Source organism: Coturnix japonica, chromosome 12 (assembly GCF_001577835.2).
Source record: "Coturnix japonica isolate 7356 chromosome 12, Coturnix japonica 2.1, whole genome shotgun sequence".
Lineage (NCBI taxonomy): Eukaryota > Metazoa > Chordata > Aves > Galliformes > Phasianidae > Coturnix > Coturnix japonica.
The window spans coordinates 10758729-10772298 of record NC_029527.1 but is presented as its reverse complement, the minus strand read 5'-3'; the positions used below and the strand labels follow the sequence as shown (position 1 = coordinate 10772298).

The window sequence follows — 13570 nt, the reverse complement described above, 5'->3', positions numbered from 1 at the left end:
AACAAGCCTGAATACGTAAAGAAATAAATGAAAAACACCCAAGAGATGAGTCCTCATCTTCTGGAAGGCAAGTCGAGGCTCTCTGGGGAGAGAAAATACTGTGTCTGCCAACCGTACACACAGCAGTCTGCTTTTGACTTTGGTGTCCTGAAGTGGTAAGAGTCTGTTGTACTAAAAGCAATAAAAGTGCGTTTTGTGGTGGTGGGGTTGTGTAGAAATGATGTTCAGGGTAATTTTAGATGCTTGTGATTCTTAAAAGAACAGGTACTGTAGAAGAATACACGTTGTTTTTTTTTCCCTTCGTATATAAACCTTTCTTGACTAATGTCATCCTTTTGGTATGTTTTGCAGATTAGTAAGCAGCAGCTACAGACATTGAAAGAACGTTTCCAGGCCTTTCTCAATGGGGAGACGCAAATCGTAGCAGATGAAGCATTTATAAATGCTGTCCAGAGCTACTATGAGGTAAGCAGAGGTGATTTCACTGCTCATATGAATCACTGTTCTCACCTCTTTAATGGACAGGGTCAAATTTTGAACAAACGGACTCTTTGTACTTCGCACTTGCTCTTTTTTTGGTGCTTTGTTGACAGAGTTTTTCCTTTTTTAACACATCAAAAGATTTGTGAAGCTGAGGGTGTGCAGATGTGTTGTCTGTAACTCAGCAGTGGCTCTCTCATGCCCATGGCATATCCCATAACTGGATTGTGGAGCAGCTCATCCTTCTTTTGCATTGAGAGAGGTCTTCCTGATCTTCCAATCAACCTGTTGTAAAACACAAGTGCTCTAAAACAGAGGAGGAGTGGGGGAGGTATACCTCACCAGAACTAGATGGCACTAAAGAATGTGGAGCATCTCTCGTAATTGTGCTAAAGAATGATTGTGTGTGTCTTTCTTTTTTTCACCTCTTTGCATGCAGCCTTTTAAATAATCTTTTCTCAGAAGGAAGAAGGTTCTGTTTCTGCAGGAAATCAGAGCTTGTGATTTGTATGAGGAGGGTTGCTTGTGTTTTTTTTCTAGCCTTTCTGCAGACCATTTGTCTTTCTCCCTAGAGCTGTACTGTCATAAAAGGTGAAGATCTTGAATTGCCTACATAAAATATTTCTCTGGAAGTGGAATCTGAGAGATCCAAAATCAGATACTGAAACTGAAGAGAATTTTAACTCTATAAAAGAAATGACAGCAGCTGCTTCTGTGGTAGGAAAGCACAAATTATCCCTGGATTAACTCTATTAAACTGGCCTAAGAGTTACTTCTCCATCATTCTCCATACAGGAAGGAAGCTCAGAGTAATTTAAATTTCTTATCAGGAAAGAAATTGCCAATAGATCCTCAGTTTATCACAGCTTTGCCAAACAGATGCTTTTAGAGAAAATTTTCAAGATGGCGTGAGCTGCATTTTAGGATGTAAGAGCAGCATAATCTGTTTAGATGATTGGGCAAGAAAATGAAACTGCTTATAAACAAACAAAATACATCCTGTGACTCTGTCTGAAAGTGTCTCCTGACCAGCTCCTGAGTCCTGTGCTGTATAATTACATCAAGAAATCAAACTTTCAGACAACAACTATACATTTGCTGTTCAACTGGACCATTGCCCTACATAACTTAGGCCATGAAAAGCATGATGCAACTTTCAAGAGCTTTATAGCAACCTTCAAGACTTGGTTCCAGTGTTGCAAGACGAGGCTGTGTGCAGCAGGGATATTGGCCGTGACCTCCTGCCATCTCCTACAGTCGTCATGCTGAGCAATTTCTCAGCTGCAGGCTGTGCTGGGAGCTCAGATTCTGATAGCTCTCATCTGTTATCTAACCTGAAAACCACTGTGCACACCCAGGATGTTATCACTAGTGTTCAAGCTCCATAAGGATAAGAAAGGCATACTGGTACTGTTGCTGCACAGGCTGTCCCCAGAGTTGTGCTGGTCCTGGAAGAAGGCCCACTTCCATTCCCCGTGGACACCCATGTTACTGAGCATCTGGGAACACAGAGTACCGTGTTGCTGAGCAATACAAAAATCTACCATGTTCTCAGGTCATCCTTGAGCTTTTTAATTATTGAGAGCTGACAGATACACCCCTGTGCTGGCACAGCTTCTTCCCAACCTGCCACATTCATCAGTTCTCAGCAGCATTAATAAAACAGCACTTCTTGCTAGGCATTGATCGCCCTTCTGCATTCAGGGCTTGGAGGGGGAGAGCCAGCACAGCATCCCCCTGTCACCTTCTCACTCATTGGCTCTCTATGGCTCCCATGGAATCTCCTGCTGTGCTGGGCCCTGTTACATCTGGACCCTCCGTTCTTGCAGTGGCAAGAACACCTTCATCAGCTGCCTTCAGGAACGAGGGGGGATTGTTCTTAACCTACACCATCTGAACTTATCCTTTCTTCACAGGTGTTTTTGAAAAGTGACCGTGTGGCAAGGATGGTGCAGAGCGGGGGATGCTCGGCCAATGACTCCCGAGAGGTCTTCAAGAAGCACATTGAGAAGAGGGTGCGCAGCCTGCCTGAAATCGACGGCCTCAGCAAGGAGACGGTCCTGAGCTCCTGGATGGCAAAGTTTGATGCTATTTACCGCGGCGAGGAGGATCCCCGCAAGCAGCAGGCCAGGATGACGGCGAGCGCTGCCTCTGAGCTCATCCTCAGCAAGGAGCAGCTCTACGAGATGTTCCAGAACATTTTGGGGATCAAGAAATTTGAGCATCAGCTGCTGTACAACGCTTGTCAGGTAAGGTCCTCCTCTTTGCGCAGGGGGGAGATGGAAGGGGTTCAAGGGCAAGTGGTTGCTGGTGGAAATACCGCTGTTATAGACTGGAGACTGGGTATGACTAGATGAGAGAATTTCCAGAAAGAAAAGCATTTTGGTTCATGGTGGGATTTGTGCACTGCCAGTTCTGTTCTGACAGTCTAAGAAGGCCTCCTTCTCTTGCTTGTGTTTTTTCTCTTAGTTGGTTTCTTAGGGGTTTATGTGGTTGTTTTACATAGTCTTTATAAAAGTTTGCTTTCCTGAAACCCCATAGAATTGCTGAGATGGGAAAATTTCGTTCCTGAGCTCTGCTTCTGGTTGAGCAGGTCTTTCATGGGGCCCAAGAGGGCTGTTTTGCTGTGACTTGGTTGCCTTTATACTGTCACATCACCCACCTAAATGACAGAAGCATTTTATTGCAGCCTGCAATAACCTTATTAGTGTTGGAAGCTCAGCTGCCCTGAGGGTGAACATCTTATGCAAACTCCCTTGTTTAGGGGAGAGGGGAAGCAGCATGCTGCAAGGCAGGACTGTGCGCCTGCAGACCAGTGCCTCATTTTCCATGACTGTTGCTTCCCAAAGCAGAAAGAATCCCAAATCTCTACTGCCTCGGGGCTGCTCTGGTTGCACCCAGTTCCCAGGTGAATGCAAACCTTTCCCATGCCTCTTTTTCCCCCCTCAGTGAGATCTGGTACCCCAGGGATGCTGGGCTGGGTGCTGCAGAGCTGCTCACACCAGCCAGTGCCTCAGAGTGTGGTCCTTCCATCAGATATCAATATCTCAGCAGGATGAGGGATGACAGTCACAGGAGGGGCATGGTAATGCTAGGGAGAGTTTTCTGAGGAGTAAACCCTGTAATGATGGGGTTCGGCTTCTAATTGGAATGAATACATTTGAGACCAATTCTGTCTTGTGTCTAGACATTTCCAAGTTTGTTCAAGACGTGCAAAATTATTTTGGATGTTTTTTTTTTTTTATCTGTAAGGAGCTTAATTATCTCGCATTTGTTCTTCATCTCAGTCCTTTATGGCAGAGTAGGGAGAGGATAAACGTCCCTGACTAAGGCTTGTTCACAGCAAAGGCGTTAGCAAGGACTGCATCAGTCCTCATAAATTATGTTTGCAAACTAGATTTCATGCCTCCATCCCCTGATGGAGAACTTCTGTAATATCAGATCCACAGTGTTGTCAGTGGTGTGTTGAGAGCTGAGTCAGTTTTGCAGTTGTTTTTTCTAACCTGTACTCACTCAAGCCCTCAGTCTCCCATCCTCCCTGGCCTGCTCGCAGCTCAGGAACTTGGATGGCTTTGTGTAAGCCTGTAATCTTACTCTCTTGCTTTGTGGCTCCCAGGGATGCAGAAAGCAGTATTTGATCGCTGCTGCACTGCTCTGTAGATGATCTCTGCTTTTGAGAGCCTCTCTGGCTGGCACCTTGAATCCAGTGGCAATTTGTGCTGGCTGCTCCCTGCAAATTGCCTTCCTGTATGCAGCAACCCATTTCCTGCTGTAGGCCATAGCTGTACTCCGGAAGCCAAGAATCTCTTGTAATTTGAGCTTCCAAAGAATGATATAATTTCTGCTGGAAGTGAGTATCAGCATGGGATTTGCTCAGTTCTTAGTACCTGCATAGCAAGGATGAGCTGAGCACTTCGATCCTGCCCTGGAGCACCAAAATTGCTGTGGACCTTTACTCCTTCTTGCATTCTCCTAGTTAGTCGGTTGCAGGAGATAGAATTAGAACTTATCAACCTTAAGCTTCCAGCACAATCCAAAGCTGCACATCACTCATTTGGATTATTTTTTGCAGCAGAGCTGCTGGGTGCAGTGACTGATGTGCATTGAGCAGTGGTTTGGTAACCTGCCCCTTTTCCTCTTCATCTCTTATGACAAAATGCTTATGTCAGTTGTGGAGCAGATTCCCTGGAGCACCTATGGGTGGTGGAGGACACTGGGGGCAGCTGTTTATGGGGGAATGGAGGCAGGTTCTTTACTTTCAGATGTGCTGTGGCCATGGCAGGGCTGGGTGATGCTTCTGTATGATTTCATTCCAGCTTCGTCTCCCCTCCCCCACTTTAAATTTTCATCAATTCTCATTTGCTGTATCTGTATCTGCCCGACAAGTGCTGTTTTGCAAGCACCTCTCTTGGTCTGTCAGCCTGTGCTGCAGATCAGCAGTGAGCTCCCTGTGCAGCTCTCACCCCGCACAAACAGCAGGAGCTGCAGCTCAGAGCCCACCCTGCGAGCTTTGTGGCCACTGACACCTGAAAATGGTCATTGCTTTTCATTCAGTGTTTTACTTCAGTCCCGATTTATTTCAGTCAGTGCAATTATTTTGCTTCCCTGACTTGGGCTGCCTAAAATGATTGTGTACTGAGTTAAATTACTGTGGTATGACTTGTGTCATCGGAGTTAATTGGGAGTAAAACTGGAATCCTTTTCTTAATAACCTGATTGAAGCTCCCATCCCATGTTTCCTAAGAGCAAGACATGTTGTATGTTCTGTTTGTGGATAAACTTCAAGCAAAAGGAAGACATTGGTGGGGTAAAGCGTGAGCAGGAATGGTGCTAGGAGCCCCAAAAAGTTGCTTGTGGAGCAAGGAACATTTCTCTTACGTGCCCTCTTATTACATCAAATCACTAATTACATAAAGATTGCAGCACTGGGACCGTGTTTCTGTTCACATATGAAATATTACTTTGTTTGTGCAGGAGGAGGATTTCTAAAGGGATTTTTTTCAATGCAATATCCCCAGGTGGTATGAGATGAGTGCGTTCTTAATGTGATAGAGATGATACAGCAGGATCTGAGACAGCGAAAGGGACTGATGTGGCTGGAAATGTATTTAGGAAACAAAGATGGGAAGCGGTGCTGTAGCAGAATGGGTTTGGAGGGAAGGGTTGTTAAGCACAGCCTCTGACTAAAGCGTTTTAAATAATACAGAGACACTAAAGTTGTTGTGCTCTTTGGTTTTGCATAATACACGCAGTGTGGATTGGTGTTGCTGCTCCATCGGGGTTGGTGTCTCTGCTGAAGGAGAGGTGTTGGAAGCTTCCTGTTCTGCTCCAGAGCTTGGGCCTGGCTGTCCTGCTTTGCAATGAGCTGTGGTGGAGTCACGCAGGAGAAACATACGTTATTTTAAGGTGTTGGGCATTTCCAAACTTGGCTTTTTGCTGCAATCAGCTTTTCCTTTGGCCCAGCTCTCTATTTTGCACTGACTTTGATGGCTGAATTGCAACAGCATCTCTGGAAATCAGGATGTGGTCTTGTTATTCCCCATCTGTAGGGCAGTGATTTACTTCTCTATCTCACACTGTGTCTGAAAGTCATTTTTAGCACACTCTGAAGAGGAGATGCAGTCGAGTGCTGTTCAGTTAATCCAGCTGCAGTGATCCCATCCAGAGCCAATCTCTGATAAGCTCTGTGCTTCTGTCCGCCCGCACTGGGCTCTCAGGCTGTCCCTGCAGCATTGCCTGAATTCACACGCTGCAAAATCAGCCTTTCTCTTCCTCCCAAGGCCTGGAGCGTTCCATGGCATTTCTGTTCCATCTGAAAAATGTCTGTGCTAAGCTTCCAATTTCACCTAATTCCCTTAGAATGAGAAACAAGCAGCTAAATATAGGCATGTCAGACCTGCTGAGTAATACATAGTAATGCATGGTTGAAGGTCATGTTCTTTCAACATCTGTTCCTGTCCATCTGGGTTGTAGATGTAAGTTGCATGCACGTGTGTGTGGTACAGCACAGAGCACGTACCAAGACCCTATATCACCCAGAGGGATCAACACCACTCTTCTCTGTAGTTATTTTGCATGCTTTAAAAGGACCTGTGATCTCAGCTAGGAAGCTTTTCAACCCAAATCTTACCAGCCAGAGCGGGCTCAAAATTGGAATGCACTGTTATGACGTTTATTTATCCAGCTGAATTAGGATGCTGTGTCCAAAGGCTGACATCTCTCACAAAGCAGGAAAAGCTCCCTTGCCAGAAAACAAAATCAAAAAGAAACTGGTTCCAGAGCAACCAATAGAAAAGATATTTAGAATTTCTGCCCCAGATAAAATATTTGAGTTCATCTCAATTCAGTATTATACATAATCCGCTATGATGGTATCTCTCCTTCTACCCATCCTTCATCCTTTTGGGCTGGATATTAGGAAAATCTTCTCATCCAAAAGAGTGGTGATACATTGGCACAGGCAGCCCCCCCATAGTGGTGGAGTCTGTCCCTGGGGATGTTCCAGAGCTGTGGAGATGTGGCACTGAGGGATGTGGTCAGTGGGCAGTTTTGATGGTAAGTGAATAGACTCGATGGCTGTATAGATCATTTCCAACCTTGATGATCCTGTGATTCTAAGATTCGTCTCTTCCATTCAGTTGGTTTTCCCAAACCTGATTTTCAGTGTGGTGTGTTGAGACCTGAAGGCTGTAATAGTTAGCAGAGATGCTGTGGTAGCGCTTGGAGGATGTGGTCTGCTTTGGTCCAGGGCTGGAACACATCGGGGCAGAACACAGGAGGCCTTCAGCAGCACGGACAGCAGGATGAAGGTTAGGCTGACCTCAAAATTGCAGTTTGATTTGTGTCTCCTCGCAGAACCAAGTGTTTATCTTTTTTTTCTGGTGAAAAATACCCAGCTGCACCTTGCAATGAGAGCTGAGCCCAGGGTCATTGTACACAGCATGGGGTTACCTGTCCGTGGTCATCTGTGTCTTCATTTCAGGGACGTTTTTTAGCATTGGATCACTCTTCTCTGCTCCCTGTGTGAATTCTGGAGAACAGAAAGCAATTCCTTTTCATCTTAGCTTCCTTCTGGAGCTCAAAGTCTATGAAATGGCCATTAGTAGAGTGCTGGATGTTTAGTGCTGGCTTCATTGACCCCTGCAAAGGGCACAGCAGATGGTAGCACAGAGCAAAGGGCTGCCCATGTTCTGTACCAAGGCCCAGAGTGTTGGCCTGAGCCCATTTCCTTTTTTCCTATCTCCTTTCACTCCTATGAAGCACCTTTTGCTCGCCCCACCAATCTCTGCACCGACAGCATCATCCCCTGCCTCCCTTAGAACAAAGCCACCGCCAACAAAAACGGGCTGAGGGGCTTTCAAGACGATCAAAAGCCTCAAAATCCATAAAGCATCATACACTGTTTTCAGTAATTCAGTATTTATTTCCATGGAAACGGAAATGGCAGCCCAGAGCCTTCTGCAGGGTTGTAATTACTCTTGTAGCAGCCCATGGCAGCCGCAGTGTGCCTGTCAGCTGCAGCCACTCCGAAGGATGGCCGTGATTTAGAACTGGATGGGAAATTGAAAAAGGAATAAGCGTTGGGAAGTGAATGGAATTTCCCCCTTTGTAATAGTGCTGTGTGGATGGGGTGACTCAAGATGGGGAGCTGCCCTTCTTTTGCTTTGAAGAGCTGCGTTTGCATGGGAGGGAGGAGGTGGGGGTAAGGCCGGTAATGGAGAGATGTGGTGGCAGAGGGCAGTGCTGCTGGCCTGGTGTGTCACATTGCTGCTGTGTTCTGGGGAGGAAAATGCATCAGTCAGTCTGTGTCAGGGCAGTCTGTGCAGCACTGGGCGTTGGGTTTGTGCAGGATGTGTATGGACGCCTGTGTGGGTTTGTTAGCAGTAGGGTCAGCCCATGTTCTGTGCTGTTATGGACTGAGAGAGCAATCTTGGCCCCTGTAATTAAATTTAAAGCAAATTAGCTCTTCTATTAAACAAAATAAATCTGATGCAGCCTAATGCTGTATTCTCCAGCTATGGCTGATCAATCGCTCCTGCGAAGAGAAGGCAAATGCTGCTGAGCAGATGGTCTTGGCTGAGGCATGGTCAATTAAACTAATTAAAGATGCTTTCATTTAATCAGAGGGTGTTTTAACCCTGTTAGCTGCCAGTTGGGATGTATGTTTTTGTACACTGGGAACTTCAAGTTCTGGCCCCACTATGGACATCTTTTGGTATTACAGCCCCTTTACAGAAACCAGACTAGGGTACATCCATAGAGCAGGTGTTTAGCAGGGAAATTATAACATCATGCAACAATAGTGAAAACATTCACTTGCTTCTGATGCTCACCAGAGATATTTATGGGACTGGAGAAGTCTTCTGTGCTGAGTCTTTCCCATGCCACCCCTTGGCAGATGGGTGTGGATGCTCTCTGCAGCAAAGCCAGATGTCATTTGTTCCACCAAAAGGTCAGCAATCACTGGTGTCTTGCTGTAGTGAGTTATTCAAGGGGCAGGGGCAGGTTTCAGTTTCCAGACAGGCTCAAGAATGGAAAGTCAGCCTCTCATTTCTGCTCTCTTTTGGTGCATAAAGTGTTTTGGCTGCTGGGAATCACTTCACTGTGTGGTTCTGGGGATTGGTTTAATTCCTGATTTGCTGCAGAAACCCACAGGGTTCGTTCAAGCCAAAGTTCTTTTTTGTTTGCTTAATGGGGCACATGGTTGTTTGTCATAAGTGGGCATCTTTACCATTTCCTGTCCCATATCCCTTTGGATCTCCCTAATGCCCTCTCCCATCATCCCATTGACTGGTGACCTCAGCCAGTAAGGCAGGTGTGACCAAGAGCTTGCTGATCTAATGGAAGAAACACACAAATTATCTCAAGCTGCAGCAGGGAGGACTGACATACACAGCCCGTTACTGACACTGTCAATGGGCAGCATTGAGGGGCTGCAGCATCCCTCTGCATTTCCAACAGCTCATACAAATCCAATCTCAAACAGTTGTGCTTTATCCAGAGGGCCACGTGGACAGCTTCATGCATCACACCAGATCTGTCCTACTCAGCATTATTGATCCCTGCAGGTACATTAGGGCTGAAGTGAGGGTGATTTTCAAGATGTTCATCCTTTTGTGATAGTGGTTTTTTAATTCTCCTATTTAGTGAGGTTTTTACTGTGGTGTGATGTCAGCAGAATGTTCTTTGTTGTCTTTGTGGACTGATTACCATTGAGATATCTCTTCAGTTTTATTTTAGTTTCAATTGGCCCCATGAATACTTCTCATCAACTGCATTCATGCAGCAAAGGAATGCATAAAATAACCGTAGTTACCTTATGAAATATCAATGACTTGACATTTTCAGTCTACCTTAACCTCTCTATTTAGGGACTGCTAATTCTCTTCTTTCACCAACAATCTATTTGTTGGCATGACTTTCCTGCTTCTTAGCCAGACTGACTTTCTTTCATCGAATCAGGAGCCTCATTTCAAATGGACGTTTATTAATACCATTCTGATTCCTTGCCACCACCTTGCATTTGGGAAAGACTAAGCTGAGCAACCCATTCCTGACAACTAGTAGGACCAGTTGGGGAAAAAAATCCTAAGGACTGAGTTGTGAGCTGATCTGTTGATGCTGACACTTGCAGGCTGGCAGAGGGCTCTGGAAAGGGCAGCACTTTTGTCCTCAGATATTTAATTGGGAGAGCTGTGCCAGTGCCTTCTGCCTGTGCTGGTGCCTGGCAGCTTCCAGCGCCCAGGAGCAGATCAGAGCCCGTGCAAGGGCAGGAAGGTGGATGTTCCCTGTTACAGCTGTACAGAGGGAGAGGCTGAGGCACTGGGGAGGGTTTTGCAGAAGCTAGAGAAATAGGAAAAGTTCTTGAGCATCATTAGATGTGACAATATAAGGGAAATGTAACTTGAAAGCATTTCATTGGAGAGGAGATTTGGGATGGCACAAAATAGACATTGCAAAGGTGTTTCCCTTTGTGTTTGCAGAGAGAAAACTACTGGTGAAAAGTTGGGGAGCAAATGGAGAAGTTGCTGAGTTCAGGGGAACCTCTTTGCACTGACAGCCCTATTGATCTCATGGCACACGTTGCCATTCCATGTCCTCACAACACACATTAGGTCTGCCCAGGGCAAAGCGGCAGGAGGATGTTGAGTTGGGCTATCACGTGGCCTGGTTCCTGGAGGTGGGACTCATCTCTCAAAATACCACCTTTATTTCAGGCCTCCCTCACTGTTCTGGCTTTGAACTCAATAGAAGCCATCAGAAGTAAGAAGCAGTTCCTCAACATGCCTTGTTTTCTTATTAGGAAAGGAAAATGCCACCCCTCCTCTTTGTCTTTCTCTCAGCCAGAGATGGCGAGCAGAAGACGTGACAAAGAAATGACCCCATTGGCCCCCTTCTGAGAAAGCAAGCTTGTTTTTTATTTCAGCAGCATTTGTTCCCTGCAGTACGTGTTCCTGTCAATCAGCCCAGGAGGCCTTCAGAGACAGAAGGGGTGTTATCCAGACCTCTCTCTCTTTAAGCAACTAACTGCTAACTGCAAAAGAACCCATATGGGATGCTTAACTTGAGGAAGGCTGGAATACTTAATAAGACATAACTGGTGCATGACCCTGCACTACGTTAAGGCCTCTCTCTTCCTTCTAACTAGAAAAACAATGCAGAGGCTAGAATTTAATTTTGCTCATAGGTCTTTAATTTGAATTCCCCATGAAAATCTTAGTGCGTTACAGCTCTTTCAGTCCTCACATGTGTATTTTATCACAGAAATCCTGTCGCTTTCCTAGGGGACTCTCAATGCCTTTCACGTGGGCAGCAGTGATGTGTAGCAGTGACTCTTTGTGGCTCTGCTGGAGGCTGGTGCCAGAACTCCATGGTCTTTATTCCCACCAGGAATATCTTATCTGAGCATCAGCGCTGCTTGTCTCTGAGCTGCTGCAGCCTAATGCCTCGCACTTCTCTTTCTTTTCATTGTCTGAAATAGAGCGATCATCCTTGTGACACACATCATCTACTAAGTGAATATTTTGAAAGTTCCTTATTAATGTTTTACTGAGTTTTCTCTAATCTTCATTTCTGAAAGAAATGGTTTCTCCAAGGCTTCCTCTTCCCCTTTGCAACCCATATGGTGTTCAGTATTGCAGAAAAGAGAATTATTTAAAACCAAAAAGTTATTCACCAGTCCTTTCCTCCACTCTCTGCATTTCATTCTTCAGGTGTTGCTGTGCTACATGACAAACATTTCATGCCACAGCTTGGGAAGTGATAGACAGTGTCCTTTGAATTCAAAAGTACTTTGGAAATCGGATGGATCTGGCCTTAGAAAGCACCGCATGAATACAGAACACCACTAGGTTAATCATCTAGTCTGCATCTTAAAAGGGACCAAAATAAAAATAGAGAGTAGGTATATGAGAGGTCAAGGATTTCTTCAGACAGATGCCTAAACAGACACATATTTGTTCCCACCAAACTGGCTACAAATGGGGAAGTTAACAACAAAGTAGATTTCCTGTGTTTCAAATGCTCAGTGTCAATATCCCTACCTACAGGGAATGCAGCTTACATAAGCTGTTCTTTACTGCTCTTTCAGTGTTGAGTTTTCGTATTCAATATCCTGTGTTTTTCTGGATCATCTGATCCTGCTCGTTTTGTGAGAAATTAGAGCGCAAGCTCAATGGGGAATTCAATGCAAGACATTAAAATACGGCCTCTCGTGTGTTTAAAAGGCAGCTCTGATAATGTCCTATAAAACTGCAGGCCTCAATCAAAGATTCTTCGCCGTGTAATGAGGAAGTGATGTCTCTTGGCAGGTGTGATTGATCATGGGTCTTTGTGTCTTGTAGCGTTTGCCCAGTTCTTTTACCTCTGGAAAACATGGCAATAAGAATCTGGGAGGTACATAGTGATGGCACCATCATCTTCATCATTCATTTATGTAGCCTTTGTATAAAAGCCGTTGCAGTCAGCAACAAAAGGGAGAAAGCAGTCGCATCCCTTTGTTTCAATGAGGGTATGATGGCATAACAACATTGCTTTCCAAAGAGTATTTTGATATTAAAGGTAATATTGAGCTGATGTTCACACAACACAGAAGTTTAGAGAGATGCATGCAGCTCTAGGGGTTAAGCAGCCAGCATTAGGTTGGACTTAGGGGACCTGTGTACTTTGCCCGTGACATGGATGCTGTAGATCTGGGTACTGTGGACATTTGCTTCTGAGTTACAGTAAAGAAGTGAGCTTTGCCTTGCAACAGGGCTCTATACCTGACCCTGAGCCATTGGCTTTTGTGGAAGGTTTTTAAACCTAAGTAGCTTCATTAGTCACCTTGCTAAGTTCAGAGAAGGCAATGAGAAAGTCTTGTGGGCGGTTTGAAGTATAACATTGTAATAGCAGAGTAATTAAACGGTCTCTTACTTGTTCTTAACACCAGTCATTTGTCCTGCTGATATTTCTGCTGGTTTGCTGCCGAGCTGGTGTTGTGTAACACTGGTGAAATAACTGCAGGCATGTGCTTGACTTCCAGGAGTCTTATGTGCCAGTGTGCAGAGCTGAGAACTGAGCTGATAAAAATAGCCATGAAACCAAGATGCAGTTACATGGTGAAGTTATTGGCACATTAATTAAATTGGTGAGGCCTGTTATGTCTGACGAGAACATCGTTGGCCAACCACACCGTTTTGTTTTGTTCTAAAATGGTTTTAAAACCCAACCTTCTTTGTTTCTTTCACATGGAGCTTATCAGCAACTCTTCTTCATCACTGTCCCTGCTGTCTCCTTATGGCTTGGAGTCTCTTCCCTCTCTGTGCATACCCAAATTCTCAGAAATACAGAAAATAGCCGTTTCCATCGTTTTCCAGCTCAGTTCTTCATTCACCTTTCTGCTCGTGTATTTTCTCTTCAATTGGCCTTTTCCTCCCTCACAGTAGATTTTGGCTGGGAACGGTTGTGCTCAGATGGTTAAATAGCAATTGAGGGTAAATTAGCTGAAAGAGCTGTGACTGCCACTGCCTAAATGATTCCAAAATAACTTTGTGGAGGAGAGTGGCTGTCGGGTCAAGGGAAGCAGCTTGTTTTGGATCTGCTTGGGGTG

At 45.1% G+C, this 13570-nt stretch overlaps 1 protein-coding gene across 18 annotated transcripts in view; it reads left to right on the top strand.

Moving 5' to 3' along the window:
• The window catches only part of CADPS (calcium dependent secretion activator), a 168919-nt gene that overhangs the window by 26383 nt on the left and 128966 nt on the right, over window positions 1–13570 (top strand). For all 18 annotated transcript variants that reach the window (XM_015875155.1, XM_032447316.1, XM_015875147.1 and 15 more), the window contains exons 2-3: window positions 352–465; window positions 2397–2729. In XM_015875155.1, coding sequence (XP_015730641.1) covers window positions 352–465; window positions 2397–2729 — 447 coding nt within the window. The remainder of the gene's footprint in view (window positions 1–351; window positions 466–2396; window positions 2730–13570) is intronic.